Source organism: Gracilinanus agilis, chromosome 1 (genome assembly GCF_016433145.1).
Source record: "Gracilinanus agilis isolate LMUSP501 chromosome 1, AgileGrace, whole genome shotgun sequence".
NCBI lineage: Eukaryota > Metazoa > Chordata > Mammalia > Didelphimorphia > Didelphidae > Gracilinanus > Gracilinanus agilis.
This window is the reverse complement of record NC_058130.1, coordinates 151,440,652-151,463,708: the sequence shown is the minus strand read 5'-3', so window position 1 is coordinate 151,463,708 and position 23,057 is coordinate 151,440,652. Positions and strand designations below refer to the sequence as shown.

The 23,057-nt window shown below is 34.2% G+C and overlaps 1 protein-coding gene across 1 annotated transcript in view; it reads left to right on the top strand.

The window, feature by feature from the left end:
* The first annotated feature begins 285 nt into the window (after positions 1–285).
* Positions 286–23,057, top strand: part of STX17 (syntaxin 17) — a 77,219-nt gene continuing 54,447 nt past the window's right edge. The window contains exons 1-2 of the mRNA XM_044658312.1: positions 286–408; positions 5,887–5,952. Of these exons, the coding sequence (XP_044514247.1) occupies positions 286–408; positions 5,887–5,952 (189 nt within the window). The remainder of the gene's footprint in view (positions 409–5,886; positions 5,953–23,057) is intronic.

Below are 23,057 nucleotides of genomic sequence, written 5' to 3'. Positions count from 1 at the left end.
GTTAGAGAGTGAAATGTAATTTTGTTTTCTTTAATTGATCCAAGATACTCTTCCTCAGAAATGTTAAAGGGTAATTTTTACAGAGCTTTATTTACATTTAGTATTATATTTTCAATAAATGCCTTATACTTTGCTTAGAGCACATATAAAGTACAGTAGTTTTTTTTAAAAATTAAGTCATGGAAGTTGATTAGCAAATATGCTTAAATAAATGTTTATTTTTAGGTTTTTCTAAGTAAGTGGAGAAAGCAGTTTGAGCAAGTGGTGACACACCTCCATTTTACAATGTCTGAAGAAGAAGAAAGAGTGAAATTGCGCCGTGTTGAGCCAGCTATCCAGAAATTCATTAAAGTGGTAATCCCTACAGACCTGGAAAGGTTGAGAAAACACCAGATAAATATTGAGAAGGTGAGCCCCTTCATTTTCTATCAATGAGGAAACAGTTACATAGGTCTACTTTTATTTATTGTGGATTTTAACTAAATTTGAAATATTAGATGAGATGCTTTGCTAAAACACCTGGCTCTTGTTGATTTAACAATGGGGTTTATTTTATCTGTTGGTTTTTCTACTCTGCAAACAAGTCACTCATAGAGTATTTCTTTAGGAAAGGATATATGGAAATAGACTGCAGATTTTTTATTAATCAATATTGATTTATTAGACTATTTAGTAATTAAAATACAGAAACTATCCAAACATAGTGTTTACATATTACCTCATACTTTAGTGATAAGAAATGACTATCCTGTTCTCTGAATTCTTTTGGCTTAATTTTTTCCGTATCTCTGCAAGTTTTTATTCTTGAGAGTCTGATAGTTATCTACCCCCTTTTCCTACAGTAAGGATGATAAATATAATTGCTTTTACATTTAAAATCAGATGTCACCTCCTATAGAAGTCTTTTCCTGACACCCCCAATTCAGAGTGTTCTTTCTGTCCTCTTGAAATGCTTTGTATTTATTCTCTTTTTACATATTTAACTGTATGTGTTGCATCCTTCCCCCCTGAGAATATATAGGATGTTTTGTTTTTGTCTTTATATCTGCAGCACCAGGCATACTGCCTGATACATAGAAGACAATACATGAATTTAATTGATTTCTGATCATTGATAAAATGATGTTCAGTGTTACAAAAGTATATCTTAATCTCATCACTTCACTCTGAGGCAGCATTTTAAAGAGGAAAAAGAGGTCTGAGATATATTGCCATACGTTGCCAACCCCTGCTCCAAAACATTCTTTCCCCTCATACAGTACCTTGGTTTGGCTTTCTTACCTGGCTCTGATATCCATAGCTTGCACTGGTTTTTCCTTCTCCCATCTGCTTCTCTTTTGACTGTGGACTCTGGAACCTGTGTTTGTGAGTATATTCTGATAGAGCCTTCACCAAAGTGTCTCTAACACAGGGGTCAGCAACCTTTTTGGCCACGAGAGCCATAAACGCCACATTTTTTAAAATGTAATTTCATGAGATCCATACAGTGCTCACAGTGCGCGCTACTGTAACAGCGCCTGAAAAAAAATTGACTTTATGGTTCCTGCAGAAACAGCCATATGTTGCCGACCCCTGTTCTAAAAGTATTATTGTTGCCCAGTCATAGCTAAATCCTTTCCTTATTATTTTATCTTAAAATCAGTTCCTTTATTAGGCAGATATTAGATACCTGTCTTCCCCAGTACACAGCTAATATACATCTGATTCTTTTCTTAACCCATACCATTGTTCTCTCCACACCTCTCCACCCTCCAGTTGTTTACCACAAGTAACTCTTCATATTTTGAAGATGTTTGCTCAGGAATAACAAAGTAGGGGTTAGAGAGAGCAGAAGTCCTAACATGTTCAGGAGATATTGTCTGGCATTGGGGAAAGAGAACCTCAACTGCTTTAGAAGAAGGGATGGAAAGAGATTCATTTTAGGGAATGTGATTGGGAAAGGTACCAGATCCAAGGCACAGGAGCACTGACCTTATAGAGAGAAAAACCTTTAGAGATGCTCTAGAAAGCAGACTCTGAACAAGAAGGAGAGCCTTTCTCTTTATAGTTAGTTATTTTCCTTCTTTATGTCATTCCCTCTTGTGGTCTCTCAGCCCCTCTTTCTCTCAATTACTTTTGTACTAAATCTTTCAGTCTTTTGTATGAGTTTTGCTTTGCTTTAATATTCTTTTCCAGTATTTGTGAAATTGAAGAAAATATCAAAATAATTATAGTGTATATATACTATGGATGTATAGTTTCAAAGCAAGAACCTAGTTTCAGTGCTGATATATATTACTTGACTCCAATTTACTTCATATTCCTGACCATTCAATCTGTTTCTTGAGCTAGAGGAAGACCAGAGACTAATACAGTACCTTATACATAGTAGGTTTTCAGATGATTATTTAGTTATTTAATAGATTATGACTTTCCATCCATATAGAATTAAGCAGCACATTTTAAAAGATATGTATGTGTATAAGTTTAATTAAGAGTGCAGTTCACTCTGGGCAAAGAGAAAATATTGAGAATCCTGATAGACAATGACTTACTTTCAAAAGAACACATTCTTGGAGAGAGCTTAGTGTAGAAAGATAAAATATTTATTATATTGAACATCAAAGAAATACAGAGATAATTGGAAGAAAGCTTTAATTAAATCACCCCATAGCTGTAGAAAACAATGAAAGCAATGTACTGTGAACACCTGGAGCTCTATGTCATAGGATCATCACTGTTAGCTTATATTATGCACTAAAATATATATTGAAATTGTCTTATCCAGGCAAGAATTTATTAGATAATTTGCTTTCAGCACATAAGTTTATCTTTTATAAATTAAAAGAAAGAATGAGGGAATCTATTACTTTGAACCTAATTTTAACTTATAGAAAAGAAAGACTATATTGGTGAAGTGGAAACAGTTGGAACTTTAGAAAAATTTGACTGTACCATGTTTTAGTAATATCCAAGGATGACAATATAAGTAGGTATACTTTAGACTTAAAAAAAAAAAACTAATTTCAGACAGTTCAAAGAAATATAGGCATAACACTGTAGTCTGAGATACCAAAAAGAAAGATACAGAGAGAGATGGAAGGCTTTCATGTGAAATTCTGACAACAAAATAAAAATATTGTCTCAATAAAAAAAGAAGATACTCTTAAAAGACCCATGTAATTGCTGTGGGAGATCTCTCATGTACTTGGATTTTAAAAGGGCATAGTGGAAGCAGGTGCATATCACCAACAACAATTTAAATATATACAAATTAGTAGAACCTGTAAGGATAAGGTTAGGGAAGCTAAAGCCTGGAATGAGCTAATATTTGACCAAAAAAAGAAAATGAAAATAACAAAATGGGGTAGGGAAACATGACACAATGCTATCTTTAGATATTTGAAGAGCTAACAGGTAAAACAGAAATTCAACATTATATATTATTATGTATTATGTAAAAGAGAGATGGGGAAGAGAGAAAGAAAAAGGAGAACTGAGATTGACAGTTGGAAGAGAAGCAAAATTTTGGTTCAATATAAGAAAGAACTTTCTGGTAATCAATCAGAACTATCCAAGAAAAGGATATATAAACATGAAGGAAGAGTTGGAAGAAGCAGGGATCAGGTGAACTTCCCTTTTATCTGAAACAGTTGTGTGCACGTACACACACATACATACACACAGATTTGGTGTATAAATACATTAAATTGAAGATCTAGACTTCCTAATTATGTTATTTGTTACAAGTTTTTTTTTTTTTTTCTCCTCTTAGTTGAATTGACAAGGGGAAATAAGGAGTGAGGGTTTTTAGCAATAGTGCTGCCTCTTGGAAAGAAGGCCATTGGAACACTTAATGCACAGAAGAGAACAGAATAAAATTTCTGAAAGAAATAAGTAAGACAAGGGAGATTTCAATTATTTTCTCTTTTAAAAATAATCATTTTTAATATTTAAAAATTTTTTGTGTTCCAAATTCTCTCCCTCTAGCCACTCTCCAATCCTTTTAAGAAAACAAGCAATATATCATTTATACATATGAAATCATACAAAACATATTTCTATATTGGCCATGTTGCAAAAAAAAAACCCATACAAACAAGAAAAATAAAATTAAAAAATCTGCTTCAGTTTATACCTCATAATTCCTCTCTCTGCAGATGGATAGCATTTTTCATAATGGATCCTTTGGACTTGGATTATTATATTGATTAGAGGAGAAGAAGCACAGTTTCAAAAACAGAGTATGGAATTTACTGTATACTTTTTTAAAAAATGCAAGCAGTATGAAATAGTCACAATTTCCTATATATAGTCCCTCTTGTTTTTCTGACTATGCATATATAAAATGTACTTTTTAGGGCTTGAGTACATAAACTCTACAAAAAAGTACTTGTTAGAAGTAGTTATAGGGTCTTTACAAGAGAGAAGATGGTTCAATATTAACACTATGATGCATTTGATTGTTCAGTCATTTTTTTAATCATGTCTAACTCTTTGTGACCACATTTAGGGTTTTCTTGGCAAAGGTACTAGAGTGATTTGCCATTTCCTCCTTCATCTCTTTTTACTCATCTGTAAACTGAGATGGAAACTGAGGCAAGCAGGGTTAAGTGACTTGTCCAAAGTCACACACTAGCAAATGTATGGGACCACATTTGAACTCACAAAGATGAGTCTTTCTGGCTTCAGACCCAGTACTCTATTCACTTCATCATCTAGCTGCCAGGCATTTGATAGTGAATCTATAATATGAAAAAAATGCCCCCCACTAACAGGGTTCAGATGAGTTTGGGAAGTATGACTATATAGAACAAATTCTACATCATTTCCTGACTTTGTTCTTCATTTCAGAAGCAAATACCAACATTATTTCTTGTCCCCTTGATTTGTTTTTCTGTCTTATATAATTGCTAGTATTTGCAATGATATTGTTTACTATTTGTCATTGTAAATATGTATTTTTCAGCAACATTGTATATTAAATGGGCTCTTGTGGGCTAGCCTAGGAACCTAAGAACCATTCAGAAGTTTTTTTCTTGGGGAAAAAATTATTCCAGGTTCCTAACTTGAACTTTTGAAACAGAAAGCCAGGTAATTTCCTATTTCTAGGCTCTTAACAGTGAGAACAGATAATTCCTGCAGCTCTCTAGTAGTACAATTTCATTCTCCATTGTGCAGCAGTTTATATTGTATATATCTGTCACAGAAAGACTGTTGGAAAACTTATTGGAAAACTTCATTCAGAGTGGAAATAGGGCCTTGAGAGGACATCTCTGACTAGCAGGAGGTCTGTAAACATTAGGTACTGGGCCTGTATTAAGCATGGAAATAGAAAGGTAGAAGACAATCTCTGTACAGTAGGAGCTCACAATCTGTTGGGTGAAGTGACATATAAACAATTATATACAAACAAGCTAAATGCAAGATTAATTGGAAATAATCAACAGAGGAGAAGCATGAGAATCAAGTGAGATTGAATAAACATCATTGATAAGTTGGAATTCAGGACAATTACACTTCACTAGTTTGTTAGCTACTCTGTTCTGTACCCCTTCCTCAAAGCTCAGACAGATCTCAAGCAGTTAAAAGACTGTGACTTATAGCTGCCTTTTTCATTCTCTGCTTCTAGAGAAATGTATGCTGTCCCAAGAATATTTCTAGTAATTGCAATAACATGAAGAAATAACTGTTTGCTTTTGGGATAGGGTGGAGAATCTCAGGTATAGTTCTGTAATAGCAGAGGTCTAAAGCTGTAACCTAGTTGTTTTTAAAAGAAAAAAAATTCTCAAAGGAGTAAATTATTACTGAAAATTTTAGAACCTGAAGGAATTTCTTGAGTCAAGTTATTCAGTTCCTAAAGATGAAAAATTACATAGTTAAAAAAAATATTTTTTGTGTTTACAGTATCAACGATGCAGACTCTGGGACCGGTTACATGAAGAGCATATCAATGCAGGCCGGACAGTTCAGGTAAAGATATTAAATTGTATGGGTTGAATCTGTAAAAAAAACAATTTGGTGGGGTAGTTATAAGAATCACATAAGTCCATCATTCTATCATAGTTGAAGGCATAAAATGTTGCCTCCATTGTAAGGACAAAGATAAGGCTAATCCTTCTAAATTATACTAATAGTTACCCAAACTATAAAGTAGTTTGTTTTTTAGCTCTTACTGCAGAGGATCATTTTTATGTTTTGCCTTCATTTCTTATTATTTAGGTGCATATAAAAAGTAAGTTATGAAGCTAGTCTTTTCATCAAAATTTTTTCTCACAAAGTCTGTGATTTATAAACTGGGTAATTGTATTATGTCAATTTTTAACAGAGGACTCCCTTTGTCATGCCTTTTTACTGTTTAGAAGATGCTGTTGATATGGCTTAAAATTATGAAGACATAAGAAGCTTTTATTTCTCAACAAAAGTCATTTAATTCAGCTGTTGATCCACATAAAGTCTCAGCATAATTTTCTGTATTTTAAGTTTTAATAGGTTTCCAGTAGAAAACATTTAAAATAAAATATGCTCCTGGATGTAAATACAAATTCATAGCCTGCACTGTGGGTTGGGGCTGGGTTTTTTTTTTGTGTTTTTTTTTTTTTTAATCCAAAATCTTGGAAGGGACCTCAGAAGCCATTTAGCCCAAACCAGACTTGAACAGGAATTCCTTCCATAATACTCATCCAGCATTCATGGAAGATACCTAGCAAGGATGAATTCTGTTTCCCAAGGAATTCTGTTCCTCTTATGGATAGCTCTAATGTTAAGAAATTGTCCCTTCAACTTCCATTTACTGCTCCCAGTTTGCCCTCTGAGATCAAGAACTAATTTTTAAAATTTCATTCTTTTTCAATTCGCAAGCATTTATTTTCTCTCCCTCCACTGAGAAAGAAAAAAGAAAAAAAACTTGTAGCAAATATGCATATTCAAGCAAAACATATCTCATACTAACCATGGCCAGAAATGTGACTCGTAGAATGAATTTTTAAAATAATTTTTGTTGATATCTTATATTTTCTCTCACCTAAATTTCTGCTTGCTTTCCATCTCTCTCACTTCCCAGAAAGCCTTTCTTCATAACAAATTATTCTTTTTAAGAAAAAGTAAAGAGAAAAAAATCCATAAAACTTATATCAGTATACCAAAAAAAAAAATCTGACAACATATGCTATATTCTACACACAAAGAATTACCACCTCCACAAAGAAGTAGAGAAAAATGTTTTCTCATATATCTTCTTTGGGGTCAAGCTTATTCCTAATTGTGCAATATTCATTTTTTGGTTGTCTCATGGTAGTTCTTTTCATTTACATCGTTGAGGTAGCTAACAGAGAAAAGAGTACTTGGAATACGGAAGGCTTGAAATATGAATCCTATCTCAGACATTTATTAGCCATGTGACTCTGGGCAAGTCACCTATTCTCTCTGTGGCTCTATTTCATCATCTGTAAAATAGGGGTGATAATAGTGCAGCAACTTTCCAAGATTCTTGTGAGAATAAAATGAGTTAACATATATATGAAGCGTTTTACAACCTTTAAAGTAGTATAAAAATGCCAGCTATTATCATTGTGTAGTCATTCTGTATATTGTTTTCTTGATTCCAACAAGTAGTGGAATAAATTTAATTCATCTTTTACATGATAGCTCTCAAACATAGTGAAGTCTTTACAAGGCAAAGCATGCACATTTTCTTCAACTAAACCTTTTGTAGCACACTTTTACTACCTCACCACAGATATATATATATATATATATATATATATATATATATATAGAGAGAGAGAGAGAGAGAGAGAGATAGAGAGAGAGAGAGAGAGAGAGAGAGAGAGAGAGAGATAGAGAGAGATAGAGAGAGATAGAGAGAGATATATCTTTCTATCACCTGGATCTTTCTATCACCCACCAGGGTTCCACTTCCATGTCTATGAACTCTTAAATTTCCTTATCTAATCATTCCACTTCTCCCTTTGCTTTACAATCCTAAACCCTGTTCTTTGTCCTTAATACAGTGTCTCATCCCTCAGGTCTTTTCCAGGCCATCACCCCCTGCACTGGATATATACATCTTGACCCCTTAGAGAGCCAGAGTTCTACTATGTACTTTCCTCTTGAGTCTCTTGCCCCCTTATCCTATCACCAATCTTGCCCTTTCAGTCCTCACCTGGTATTACTCCCATTATCCATTGCCTCCATTCCTCCTCATGTGGTACTGAAAAAAGCTGGAGAAAATCATGAAACTGATTGTCATTGGGTCTACTACAAATTTATGTATACATAATTAGAAATGGGTCCTCATTGTGGGGAGACAATTTTTTATGTCTTTCTAATAGATTCATTACCTATTCACCCCAATGCCTTATCCAAACATTTTTATTCCTCCTCCAGCCTTCCACAGCCCAGCTTTTACCCACCCATTTAGCTTAGAACATTACTTCATATTTCACTGAAAAAATTAAGATCATTTTACAAGACCTTCCTCTTAATCCCTCATTATCATCTCATATTCAGTTTTCCACCACTCTTTTTTCCCTTTCTCACATGAAGAGTTGGCCCTTCTCCTAAACCCTCTATATGCACAAGTAATCCCATTCTTTCCCATCTTCTCTTTCAGATTTCCTCCACTAACATTCTCTCACTATAATTCTCTCTGTTTACTGGTTGTTTCCCTACTGCCTACAAACAGGTTTAAGTCTCCTATTTCCTAAAAACAACAACAACTACAATAACAAAAACCCTCACTTTATTCATCTATTTCTATTAGTTCTCACTTCATATCTCTTCTTTTTGTGGCTGATCTCCTTGAAGAGTCTATCTGTAATCTGTGTCTCTACTTCTTTTACCATATCTAATGAGAATTTTCTTGAGTTTTCATCCTTCTAGACCACACAGCAGCCACTGACCCTGTTGAATGACCTTTCCTTGATACTCTTACCTCTGGGTTTTCATGGCATGTAGACTCTCTTGGTTCTCCTACCTGCCTGACCACTTCACTTCAATCTCCTTTTCTGTATCTTCATCCACTAACTGTGAGTGTCCCCTAAGCCTCCATCCACCCTCTTCTCTCTGTATATTGCATCACCTGGTGATTTCATACATACCCATTGCTTCAGATATCTCTGTAGGATGATTCCTAGATCTATTTGTCCTACCCTAGCCTCTCTCTGTCACCAGCCCCAAATTTCCACCAGATGTCATATAAACATTTTAGACTAAACTTATCTGAGTCTGATTTCATTATCTTTCCCCCAAAGCCTTCTCCTCTCTAATTTTTATATTATTATAAATAGCACTATCATTATTCCAGTCACTTAGGTTCTCAATGTAGATGTCTTTCTTGACTTCTCACTCTCTCACCTCCAATGATGTGTAATCTATCATGAAGTCTTGCCAGTTTTACCTTCATAACATCTATCATTTACTCCTTCTTTATTCCTTGACACTGTATTGTTATGGGTCCTCCACTGTACCACCACCCTTATCACCCCATGCCTGGACATCCCCATTGCCTAGCACAATGCCTGACAAATAGTAGGTGCTTAATAAATGCCTCTTGCCTGACTGGTTGACCCTTCTTTGTATCAAATCCATTTTTCTCCAAATGTTTTCAAAACTAAAGATAACTTCTCAGGTTTAGGATATCTTTTTTTTATTATTGCTTAAGATCAACTTTTTTTTTGTCTATGTTATACCATTGATTTCCCTTGAGGTCCACAAAAAAAGAAATCTATATCTTTTATACAAAAATAATTATCTGCCCATTTACCTTTGTTATCTTGGGGTTTAGGATTCCAAAGTCTTGGGATTCTAAAGGCCAGACATGGCCCCTTATGTTCAGGTAAGCAGGCAATAGTTACTGAGTCTGCTAAGTCTTCCAGCTAGAGATTTGGAACAACTGTCTGCTGGAGTTCCATCAGGGGCAAATTTGCAACTGTGTTGCCTAGACCTAAACAAAGGTCTGAAACCTGTAAATATCAAGAGTGTAAGCAATCTGACTCTACCCTTAATCTGACCCCATAGGGCCTACTGAGAGTTTATATCTCTCTAGCACAAGCCAGGATTCCTATGATTAGTGAAAAACATAGCACTAAAGAACACAGATGGCAGCAGGACCCAAAATAAGACAAGCCAGGGTCATACAAAGCCTTAAGAACTTTATTAGAAGAATCCTATTGGAGACTAGTCCCTTTAGTAGACTGGTAGAATAAGTGAAAAAAGATAAAACTGTAATAATGTTATAGATGCTTAACAATCAAATACAAAAGAGGAAAATAATTGAAAAAATCAGAGAAAACCACTATTTGGCCACATTATCTATTAGAATTCCCAAAAGAAAATGACTTTTTAAAAAAACTTTTTAAAAAGTTTAAACAAATAGAATTGAAATTGGGACACTACAGGATTTGGAAAGGAAGTGAGAACTTTGGAAGATTTGAAAAGAAATTTAGCATTTTAGCACGCTTTGTACAAAAGTTTACTCAAGTAATAGAGTCCTATTAGATTAGACCAAAAAGAAGTTGATGCCTTCCTAAGACAACAAGAAATATTTTTTTAAAGATTGAAAAAATAGAAATAAAATTAGATATCCCATAATAAAAACCACTGACCTAAGAAAACAGATCAAGAAAGGATAATTTAAGAATCACTGGTCAACATAGTAATTTAACATTTGATAAACCCAAAGATCCAAGCTTTTGGGACAAGGACTTTTTATTTAACAAAAAATTGCTGGGAAAAGTAGAAAACAGTATGGTAGAAACTGAGTATAGATTAGCATCTCCTGCTGTATACCAAGATATGGTCAAAATGGGTATGTGATATAGACCAAAAAAAGTGATGTCATAAACAAAAATTTAAGTGAGTATGAAATAGTTTACCTCTCAGATTTATGGATAAGGGAGGAATTTATGAACAAATGAGACAGACAGGGATGTAAAATGGATAATTTTGATTATATTGAATTAAAAAACATTTGCACAAATAAAACCAGTGCAGCCAAGATTAGCAGGAAAGGAGCAAACTTGGGGAAATTTTTTTACAAGAAGTATCTGTGATCAAGGTCTCATTTCTCAAATATATGGAGAACTGAGTCAAATTTATAAGAATATAAATCATTCCCCAATTGATAAATGAGCAAAGTATATGAACAGGCATTTTTCAGATGAAGATATCTAGGTTATCTATAACCACATGAAAAAAATGCCCTAAATCATTCTCACAGAAATGTAAATATAAAACTCTTAGCCACCATCTCACCCCTATCAGATTGGCTAATATGATAGAAAAGGGAAATGATAAATGTTGGAAGCAGTATGGGAAAATTGGGGCACTGATTCACTGTTGGTGGATTTGTGAACAGATCTAACCATTCTGGAAAGCAAATTGGAACTATGTCCAAAGAGCTTTAAAATTGCATACCCTTGATCCAATAATACCACTACTAGGTCCCAAAGAGATTTTTTAAAATATGTTGGGGGGGAAGGATCTATTTGTACAAAAAGATTGATAGTAACTTTTTGTGGTAGCAAAGCATTAGAAATTGAGGAGATGTCTATCAACTGGAAAGTGACTGAATAAGTTGTGGCATATTTAAAACCTGGAAGGACTTCTATGAACTGATGCAAAGTGAAATGGACAGAACAAGGAGAAAACATGTACGTAGAAACATCATTGTTTGATGAACAATTGTGAATGACAGGTTTTCTCTGCCAAATGGCGATCTAAGACAATATCCAAAGACTCATGATGAAAAATAACATCCATCTCCAAGGAAAAAACTGATGGAGGCTGAATATAGACTGAAATATACTATATTTTACTTTCTTTATTTTAGGATTTTTTGGTTGGTTTTCTTTGAGTTCTCTTCACGATGACTAATATGGAAAAAATGTTTTCCATGATTGTACATGTAAAATCTATATCAGTTTGTTTATCATTTGAGAAGGAGAAAGAGAATTTGGAATTCAAAAAAAATTTTCAACAAGTGTTAAAAATTGCCTTTAAACATAATGGGGGGGGGAATATTAAAAAAAAGAATCACAGTCAAGGCAGAACCAAGACAGCCAAGTGGCAGAAGCAATGCAGTGAGCTTCCCTCTACAAACTCTGCCAAAAAGATCTAGAAAACACACCAGACTGAATTCTAATGGGAAAATCCAGAAAAGTCACAGTAAGTCATTTGACAGCCCGCATTGGCATAGGGAGACTGGGAGAGGAGCCCACAGATACTGGGAATGGAGTCCAGCCAGGTAAATACCCCTCCCAAGCATGCCCAGGGAGAGGCCATGCACCAAAGCAACAGATCTCAACTATATGAGAGGCAGAGTAATGAGGATAGTTGCAAATTGGCAGCTTTGTCTTCCACTATTCAATTCCAGGTCACAGATTCTAGGCTTACTGAAAAGAAAATCTGTGCAGGGTAGGGAGGGTCTGAGCAATGTGTGGAGAAAGGAAGAATTTCAGAAGAAGCAACAGTGTTGTGGCTCATCCCTCAGACTCAGCACACTGGCTCACTTCCAGCATGTAGTCTAGCCAGCAGAGGAATAACCAAGGCAAGAGTCCCAGACCAAAAGGGAGCCTATAATACTGACACTATAACCAACAGACTTTCCAGTTGGCTGATAGGATCTGAGTCCAAGAGCAGTCTACTGGGCCTAGTCTCTTCTTTTCCTCCAGAAATACTAGACTTTAACCTAAGGCTAAGTGGCTCAGTGAATTGAGAGCTAGGCTTTGAGAAGGGAGAGGTCCTGGATTCAAATCTAAATTTACACACTTCCTAGCTGTGTGACCCAGGGCAAGTCACTTAGTACCCATTGCCTAGCTCTTACCACTCTTCTGTCTTGTAAATAATACATCGTGTTGATTATGAGACAGAAGGTAAGGGTTAAAAAAAAAGGTTCAACCTTAACATCAAATCTTAAAAAATGAGCAAATAAAAAAAATCCCATCATAAAAAGTTATTTTGGTGGCAAAGTGGCCATACAAGACACAAACCCAAGAGAACAAAATTTCCAAAAACACTTACATGTGAAACTTCAGAGAAATACATAGATTGGGCAAAAATTCAACTAAAATTCTTAGAAGAAATGAAGCAAGAGTTTTAAAAAATTTATAAATGAAATGAGAGCACCTAAGGACAAAAAAATAGGAGAGAATTAAAAGTTATGGAAGGAAGAATTGGAAAAGGAATTAACAGTTTGGCACAAGAGGTATAAAAGCTTGCCCAAACAACACAACTCCCTGAAAATTTGAATTGACCAAATAGAAGCCAATGACTGAGAAAACAAGAAATATTTTTTAAAAATCAAGACTGAAAAAAAAGAAATTGCAAGCTATAACCAAAACTAATTGGCATGGAAGACAGATTAAAAAGAAGGGAAAAAAACTCCCTGGAATATTATAGCCAAAATCAAGTGTTGTTATGTTGATATTAGTGCTCTAGAATAAGTATTTAGGTAAAACAGGTAAAACATTTTAATTAAATACTTATGACTCTGGAACTCTCAGTAATAAATTACATGATATCTAGAATGTGTTTGCTCTAAACTGTTTAAACATTTACTGGCAGACTTGTGTTCTGTTTGTTTGCAAAAAAAAAGAAAAAAAAACCAACAGATTAATTATTGATACCAAATGTTCTCTGCTGCACACTTTGCTCTCAAAATTATGTTTTAAAAGTACATTAGGAATCCATAAGTCAATATTGACCCAAGGCAAGCTCTGCAGATTTTATACAAATATATGCACAGCCATTCTACATTTAATCTGTTGGCACATAATTAGCTATTTTACAGAAATTTCAATTAACACGGAATAATTACTTTTTGATTATCATAGAAGTACAGTTTAATTGGGTATAGATATGTGTAAATTCTTATCTTTTATTCTTTATAAGTTAAATGAAATTTAAGAAAACTTATAATACTTTAACACTGTTGGAATGATGCTGACATTTGTCATCCATAATAAGAGAATTTTTTTTTAAAGCCTTGTGATGACAGGAAGAATTTATTCAAATCTGTTCTTAAAACAGACTGGCATTAGAGAATTCTTTCCTGGTCCTGCTTAGTGCTGGTGCATTCCATCTGAGATTTTAATCCTGAATATATTTTGTTTGTACACAATGATTTTTGTTGACTTCCCTATTAAATTATAAGATCCTTGAGGGCAAAGACTGTTGGAAATTTTCATCTTTTGTTGGATCCTCACTGCACAGTGCGTGGCACATAGAAAACACATAATAAATGCCCTATGCCTAAAAATTTATTAGGAAATTGGGACTCCCTAAATTTTAACTAATGTTAACTTGAAGACATTTTGCTTTGTGTAACACTTCCAGATTATAGCTTCTCACTAACTTCTTTCTCAGCTAGCTTGAGAAAGGTATTTAGATAATGGCAAGAGATTAATAAATTAGACACATTTTTAATTCTTGGGTATCTTCATTCACTTAACTATTGAGTACCTTCCCTGTGACTGGTACCATCTTCATATGAGGACTATATAAATCTAGATATAAAGAAAATATAATTTATTTTTTAAATTTTATTTGTTTTTAAATATTTTTCCATGTTTCCATGATTACTTTTCTTTCCCTCTGCTCTTCCCTCCCTGCTCCCAGAACCCGATAAGCAATTCCACTGGGTTGTACAAATGTTGTCATTTGATACCTGTTTCCATATTATTCATTTTTGCTATACAGCAGTTTTTAAAGGCCTAAGCCCCAAATCACATTCCAATATATACCTGTGATAAATGATGTCTTGTTTTGCTTTTGCATTTCTATTCACATCATTCTTTCTCACAATGTGGATAGCATTCTTTTACATAAGTCCTTCAGTAGTGTCCTCTCTTGTTGCATTGCTACTAATAATGAAGTCTATTACATTGGATTGTTCCACAATGTTTTACTTTCTGTGTACAATGTTCTTCTGCTTCTGCTCATTTCACTCTGCATCAGTTCATTGAGGTTCTCCCAGTTCATATGGAAAGCCTCCAGATTATCAGTCCTTACAGCATAATAGTATTCCATCACCATTATATACCACAATTTGTTCAGCCATTCCCCAATCAAAGGACATCCCCTCATTTTCCAATTTTTATGCCACCACAAAGAGCACTGCTATGAATATTTTTGTACATGTATTTTTCCCTATTATCTCTTTGAAGTACAAACTCAACAGTGGTTATTACTGTATCAAAGGGCAGGCAGTCTTTTAAAGCCCTTTGGGCATAATTCCAAAATGCCTTCCAGAATGACTGGATTCATTTACAACTTCACCAGCAATGCATTAGTGTCCTGATTTTGCCACATTGCCTCCAACATTTATTATTTTCCTTTACTGTCATATTGGCCAATTTGCTAGGTGTGAGGTGGTACCTCAGCGTTGTTTTGATTTGCATTTCTCTAATTATGAGAGATGTAGAACACTTTTTTATGTGCTATTGATAGTTTTGATTTCTTTATCTGAAAACTGCTATTCATGTCCCTTGACTATTTGTCAATTGGGGAATGGCTTGATTTTTTGTACAATTGACTTAGCTTCTTATAAATTTGAGAAACGAGACCTTTGTCAGAGATTTTTGTTATAAATTTTTCCCCCAATGTGTTGCTTCCCTTCTAATTTTGGTTGCATTGGTTTTGTTTGTACAGAAACTTTTTAATTTAATAGAATCAAAATTATTCATTTTACATTTTGTAGTGTTTTCTATCTCCTGCTTGGTCTTAAATTCCTTCCTTTCCCATAGATCTGACAGATATACTATTCACCTAATTTGTTTATGGTTTCCCTCTTTATATTTAAGTCATTTACCCACTCTGAATTAATCTTGGTATAGGGTGTAAGATGTTGATCTAAGCCTAATTTCTCCCATACTGTTTTCCAGTTCTCCCAGCAGTTTTTGTCAAATAGTGGGTTCTTGTCCCAAAAGCTGGGCTCTTTGGGTTTATCAAACACTATCTTGTTACTGTCATTTATTCCAAGTCTATTCTATTGATCCACCCTTCTATCATATAGTTTTGGTGATCACACTGCTTTATAGTATAGTTTGAGATCTGGTAAAGCTAGGCCTCCAGCCTTCACATTTTTTTCATTATTTCCCTTAATATTATTAATCTTTTATTTTTCCAGATGAACTTTGTAATAATTTTTTCTAATTCTATAAAACGTGTTTTGGTAGTTTAATAGGTATAGCACTGAATAAGTAAATTAATTTAGGCAAGATTGTCATTTTTACTGTATTAGCTTGTCCTACCCATGAGCAATTGATGTTTTTCCAGTTGTTTAGATCTAGTTTTATTTGTGTGAAGAGTGTTTTGTAGTTATGTTCATATAACTCCTGAATTTGCCTTGGTAAGTATATTCACAGGTATTTTATCTTCTCTAGAGTAATTTTAAATGGGAGTTTCTCTTTCTAACTCTTGCAGCTGGGTTTTGTTGAAAACATATAGGAATGCTGATAGTTTATGTGGGTTTATTTTGTTCCCTGCAACTTTGCTAAAGTTGTTGATTGTTTCTACCAGTTTGTTAGTTGATTTTCTTGAATTCTCTAGATATACCATCATGTCATCTGCAAAGAGTGATAGTTTAGTTTCCTTATTGTCTACTTTGATCCCTTCAATTTCTTTTTCTTCTCTAATTGCTACTGCTAGCATTTCTAGTACAATATTAAATAGTAGTGGTGATAATGGGCATCCCTGATTCATTCCTGATCTTATTGAGAAGGCATCTAACTTATTCCCATTGCAGATGATACTTGATGATGGTTTAAAATAAATACTGTTTATTATTTTGAGGAAAGGCCCTTTTATTCCTATACTTTTTAGTGTTTTCAATAGGAATGGGTGTTGTATTTTGTCAAAGGCTTTTTCTGCATCTATTGAGATAATCATGTGATTTTTATTAGTTTGGTTGTTGATATGGTCATTTATATGAATGGTTTTCCTAATATTAAACTATCCTTGCATTTCTGGTATAAATCTCATCTGGTCGTAGGGAATAATCCTTGTGATAACTTGTTGTAGCGTTTTAGCTAGTATTTTATTTATTATTTTTACATCTATGTTCATTAAGGATATTGTTCTATAGTTTTCCTTCTCTGTTTTTGATCTTCCTAACTTGGGAATCAGTACCATATTTGTATCATAAAAAGAATTTGGTAAGACTTCTTCTTTGTCTATTTTGTCAGGTAATTTGTAGAGTATTGGGATTAATTGATCTTTAAATGTTTGATAGAATTGACTTGAGAATTCGGTTCTGGTGATTTTTTTCTTAGGGAGTTCATTGATGGCTTGTTCAATTTCTTTTTCTCATAAGGGATTATTTAAGTATTCTATTTCCTCTTCTGTTAATCTAGGCAGTTTATATTTTTGTAAATATTCATCCATGTTACCTAGATTGCCATATAATTGGGCAAAATGGTTCTTAATAATTACCTTAATTTCCTCTTCATTAGAGGTGAGGTCATCCTTTTCATCTTTGATAATGTTAATTTTGTTTTCTCCTTTTTTTTTATCAGATTAACCAGTACTTTATTTTATTCGTTTTTTCAAAATACTAGCTCCTAGTCTTATTTATTAGTTAAATAGTTCTTTTACTTTCAATTTTATTAATTTCTCCTTTGATTTTTAGGATTTCCAATTTAGTCTTCATCTGAGGGTTTTTAATTTGTTCTTTTTCTAGTTTTTTTTAGTTGCATGCCCAATTTGTTAATCTCTTGTCTCTCTTTTTTGTTAATATGGGCATTCAGGGATATAAATTTTCCTCTGAGTACTGCTTTTGCATTATCCCAAAACTTTTTATATGTTGTTTACTCTTTGTCATTCTCTTCAATGAAATCATTATTTCTATGATTTGTTCTTTAACCAGCCAGTTTGGGAGTATCATATTTTTAAATTTTTGATTTGATTTGCCTCTCTCTACCTTTATTAATTATAATTTTTATTGCATTATGATCTGAAAAAGTTACATTTATTATTTCTGCTTTTCTGCATTTGTTTGCAATGTTTTTTGCCCTAGTACATGGCCAATCTTTGTGAATGTACCATGTGCTGCTGAAAAGAAGGTGTATTCCTTTTTATCCCTATTTACTTCTTTCCATATAACTATTAACTGATTTTTCTAAGATTTCATTCACATTTCTTCTTTCTTATTTATTTTTTGATTTGATAGAGGAAGGTTGAGATCTCCCACTGGCATAGTTTTACTATCTTATTTCCTCCTAAAGCCATAATAGTTTCTCCTTTAAAAATCTGGATGCTATACCATTTGGTGCATACATGTTGAGTACTGATATTTCTTCATAGTCTGTACTGCCTTTTATCAGGATGTAATTGCCATCCTTATCTCTTTTAATCAGATCTATTTCTTTGGCTTTTTTAGATATCATGATAGCAATTTCTGCCTTCTTTTTCCTCAGTTCATACCCAATAAATTCTGTTCCAGTCTTTTACCTTTACCCTGTGTGTGTCTACTCACCTCGTGTGTGTTTATTGTAGACAACATATGGTAGGATTTTGGTTTTGATCTACTCTATCTGTTTCTGTCTTATGGGTGAGTTCATCCCACTCATATTTAGAGTTATGATTACCACCTGTGTATTCCCTATCATTCTGATTTCCTCTCTTAGTCCTGCCCTTTCTTCTTTCACTATTTACTTCTATACCAGTATCATGCTTTTAATCAGTCCCCTTTTTCCTCACCCTTATTTTACTTTACTTTCCACCCTCTCCCTTCTTATTCCCCTCTTATTTCTCTTTAAGGCCTATTTATTGCCCCCCCCTTTCCCTCCATTTTAATACTCCCTGCCCCACTCACCCCCCTTCATTATTTCCTTTCAACTTTCCCTGTAGGGTAAGATAAAATTCTATCTCCCAATAAATCTGGCTGTCCTTCCCTCTCAAAACGGATTCCACTGAGAGCAAAGTTTAAGTATTACCTATTGCCACTCTCTGCCTCCCATTCTTATAATAGTATTCTTCCCCTCCTCTCCCATGTGCCTCTTTATTGTGGTATAATTTATCCTCTTTTTCTTTTTAAATACTTAAAGATAAATCTAGCCAAATTTGGAAATGTTTTCATAGAATCACAGACTTAGAAGGATGTTAGTGACCATCTATTTGAACCTATACCCCGAAACAAATTCTGATGATAAACATCCTTCAAGTTATCTGCTTTTTGCCTGAAGACCTCCAGTGACAGGGAGCCCATTACTTCCTGAATTCAGTCCTTTCAATTTTTGGATAGCTTTAATTCTTAAGAAATTTCTTTTCTTTATACATAGTCTAAATCTGTCTCTTTGCAATTTCTACCCATTGCTCATAGTTCCTTCAAAGACTGAGTCTAAAGCCTCTCAACATGAGAGCCATTTAAATATTTGAAGCAATTCTTGTCTTCCCTGAGCCTTCTCTTTTCAGGGCCAAAAATATTTTATTAATTCCAGTGCCCTTCATATGATATAGATTTAAAGCATTTAACTGTCCTAGTTGCCTTCCTGCTTATCAGCATCCTTTCTAACATGTGGTGTCCAAATCTGAAATAGTCCAGATGTGGCCCGACCAGGTCAGAACACAGAGATATTATTTCTTTGTTTCTGCAAGCTATGCCTCTCAACACAGCATTAACTTTGGGGATTTTTTTTATCATCCTATTGATTCATATTGAATTCACAATCCACTAAGCCTCTCCAGATTTTTTTAGACAAAATGTGAACTAACCATAATACTCCCTCACCTTGTTATGAAGTCTTTAATTTTAACCCAAATATAAGACTTCAGATTTATCCCAATGAAAACGTCATCTTCTACAAGAAGACTCCTGATCCCCTTTACACTAAATGCTGTTACTCTGTTGGTTATATCCTATATCCCGTTTATCCTGTATATATTTTGTTTGTACATAGTTGTTTTTATGTTGTCTTCCCATTACACTGGGGAATTTTTTAAAAAATACTTACCTTCTGTCCTAGAATAAATTCTAAATATCAGTTCTCAGATGAACTTGTAAGGGCTAGGCAATTGAAGTGACATACCCACAGTCACACAGCTAAGAAATGTCTGCCTTTAGATTCGAACCCAAGACCTTCTGACTCTAGGCTTGACTTTATATCCATTGAACCACCTTGTTGCTACACTATGGGGCTTTGAGAACAGTGACTGTTTTTTGCCTTTATTTAATCCCAAGCACTTAGCACAGGGACCAGGTGTTTAATGCATATGAATTGACTAACTTTTATTTTTTCCTTTAAAACCTTAAATAAGTTATGTTACCTCTCTGGGCTTCAGTTTTCTCATCTGTAAATGAGAGGGTTATAATTAGTGACTTTCAAAGACCCTTCTAGCCCAAAATCTTCTAAGCATATGATCCTATGAAAGCCAATTATCCCTGTCATAACCCTTCTCTACTTATATCCCAGGATTGTTGTGAGAAAAATGCTTTGTAGTCCTTAAAAAGCTTATAAATATGAGTAGCCATTGCTTTTATTGTTAACTTATTACATTATTGAATTCATTTGCAGCATCCATGCCATATGATGGGTGAGAGAACTTGGAGGGTCTCTGAAGAACTAAAGAGGCAGGGTTAGAAAGCAGATCCTGTGGTAAAAGATGCTCAGCAACAAACATTAAACTGAGAATCAGGAGACCATAGTTCTAGTCCTGGTGGTTTTGTAGTTGCCTTGTCTTGTGGCTTAGGTTATATCACTTTAGTCAGTAAATCACTTAGTAAACATCTTAGTATTTACTATATACCAGATATTATGCTAAGCTCTGGGAAGGGAAGAAGAAGGGAGGAACAGGTATTTATTACATGTCTCCTATGTACTAGGCACGTTGGTAAATGCTATACAAATATTATTTCATTATCTCTGAGATGACAAAGAAAGTCAGAAATAGTGCCTGCCCTCAAGGAGCTCATATTCTAATGGGGAAAGCCACATGTAAACGATTCTGTTCATATGAGATAGAGAGTAGATAGAAGGTAATCTCAAAGAGAAGACACTAAGAATAGGTGTGACCAGGAGAGGCCTCCTCAAGAAAGTGGAATTTGAGATGAATTTTGAAGCCAGTGAAAAGGTACAGAGTTGGGAGAATGGAGTAAGTTGTGCTAAGAACATCATTAAACTTGGTATTGCTTGGTTGTAGAGTATGTGAAGTATTGTAAAGTGTATGAAGATAAAAAGCTAAGAAAACAGTTTGTCAAAGGTGGCTTTAAATGACAGAAGATTTTATATTTGATTCTAGAGGTAATAGGGAGCCACTGGAGTTATGGAAGAGAAGGGTAGGGGAAGTGGTGAAATATGTTCAGACCAAGGCTTTAGCCAAATCACTTTGAGAAAATTGAACTAAAGTGGGAAGACATTTGAGGCATAGAGACCAAACAGAAAGCTATTGCAATAGTCTGAGCCTGAGGTGATAAGAATAAATTGTACCAAGAGAATTTGAGAGAGGAAATGTATACAAGAGATATTATGAAAGTACAATCAACAGAACCTAGCAACAGATTGGCTATATGGAGTGTATTTGAGAATGAAGTCAGGGATGACAAATGTTTCAAGCCTGAGTGACTGGGAAAACGGTGGTACCCTTAATAGTAATAAGGAAGCTTAGAAGTAGAAGAAAGTTTTAGGATAAAAGGTAAGTTCTGTTTTGGACATGTTGAGTTTCAGAAAAACAAAAGGCAATAGTTGATAAAGGCCTGATGCTCAAGAGAAAGGATAGCATTAGATAATATGGATTTAGGAATTATTTAAATAGAGATCATAATTGAATTTGTGGGAGCTGATGAGACTACAGAGCAAAGTAGTAGAGGAGCTAGGACAGAACCTTTAGGAAACAAACACCTATGGAGGAAGAGTCATATTAAGTTGGAGGAAAACCAGGAGAGAGCATGTTCCTAAAATCTGAAAAGGAGAAGGTATCCAGAAGAAGGTATCATCAGTAGTGTTAAAGGCTGTAGAGAGGCCAAGAAGGATGAAGATTGAGAAAAGCCCATTAGATTTGGCAATTATAACATCATTGTTGGCCTTGGAGACATTTTTAGTCTCTTTAGGAAGTTGGTTTTCCCCTTTATAAAATGAAGGGATTGGACAGAAGGCAGCAAAGTTTAATGGAAAGACAACTGACTTTGGAGTCAGAAGACCTGGGCTCATTTAAATTCATACTTATGTGACTTTGGTCACGTCAATTAAACCCCCCAGCCTCAGTTTCTCTATATCTAAAATAAGGAGATTGGTGGAAGTTCTTTTCCAGTTTTAATAATTTATAAATTTTCTCCTTTAGGTAGGAGCAGAATTGTGACTTTATGTTTTATGTTATTTTCTGGCCCTCTTAAGGATATAATAGAAAATGGGTTTAAGCAGTTGCAGAAGTCATATAAATAGAATAATTTATTGACTTTTAGACTTATTATTAAGTAAAATAGGTTTCTCATAAGATTATTAAAGTTCCTTTTATTTTGGGACTTAAACATGGTTCACCTTTATGATAGGAAGATATACTAGACTTATCTAGTCCTCTATTCAAAATAATTTTATCTTATCTTTTAAATTTCCCATTTGGAAACTGAGGAAACTTAACATTCCTTAAGCTGTAGATTTTATACTTTAACATTTGTTAAGCACCCACAGTGGACAAGATACTATGTAGAAATATGAAATGAATGATAAACATTTAGTGGAGAAGCACAGGGCAGGATCTGATTATAAAAATTTTTGTTTACCTCCAAAAGCAAGAATTGTCTGGTTTTAAAAGGACATCATCATGTGGCCTATTTATAACTTGGCAGGTAGTCTTCTTTACTTTAGGGTTGTGTCTTTGAAGGGTAAAGAATGTCTCATGATTTAGTACAAAGGATTGAGAGTCTGAATTCTATTCTTGGCTGTGTTGAGGAAGGCTCATAATCTCTTTGTGACTCATTTGCTCCATCTTAAAAATTGACTCAAATAGTACTAGAGTATTGTGAAGACTAATTAATGTATGTAATTCCACCTGAAATTCACTGATGACAAGCACAATGTGAATAATAATAATAAAACTTTTTTGTTACCTATAAAATCATCTACAAATCCCTACAGACTGATTTT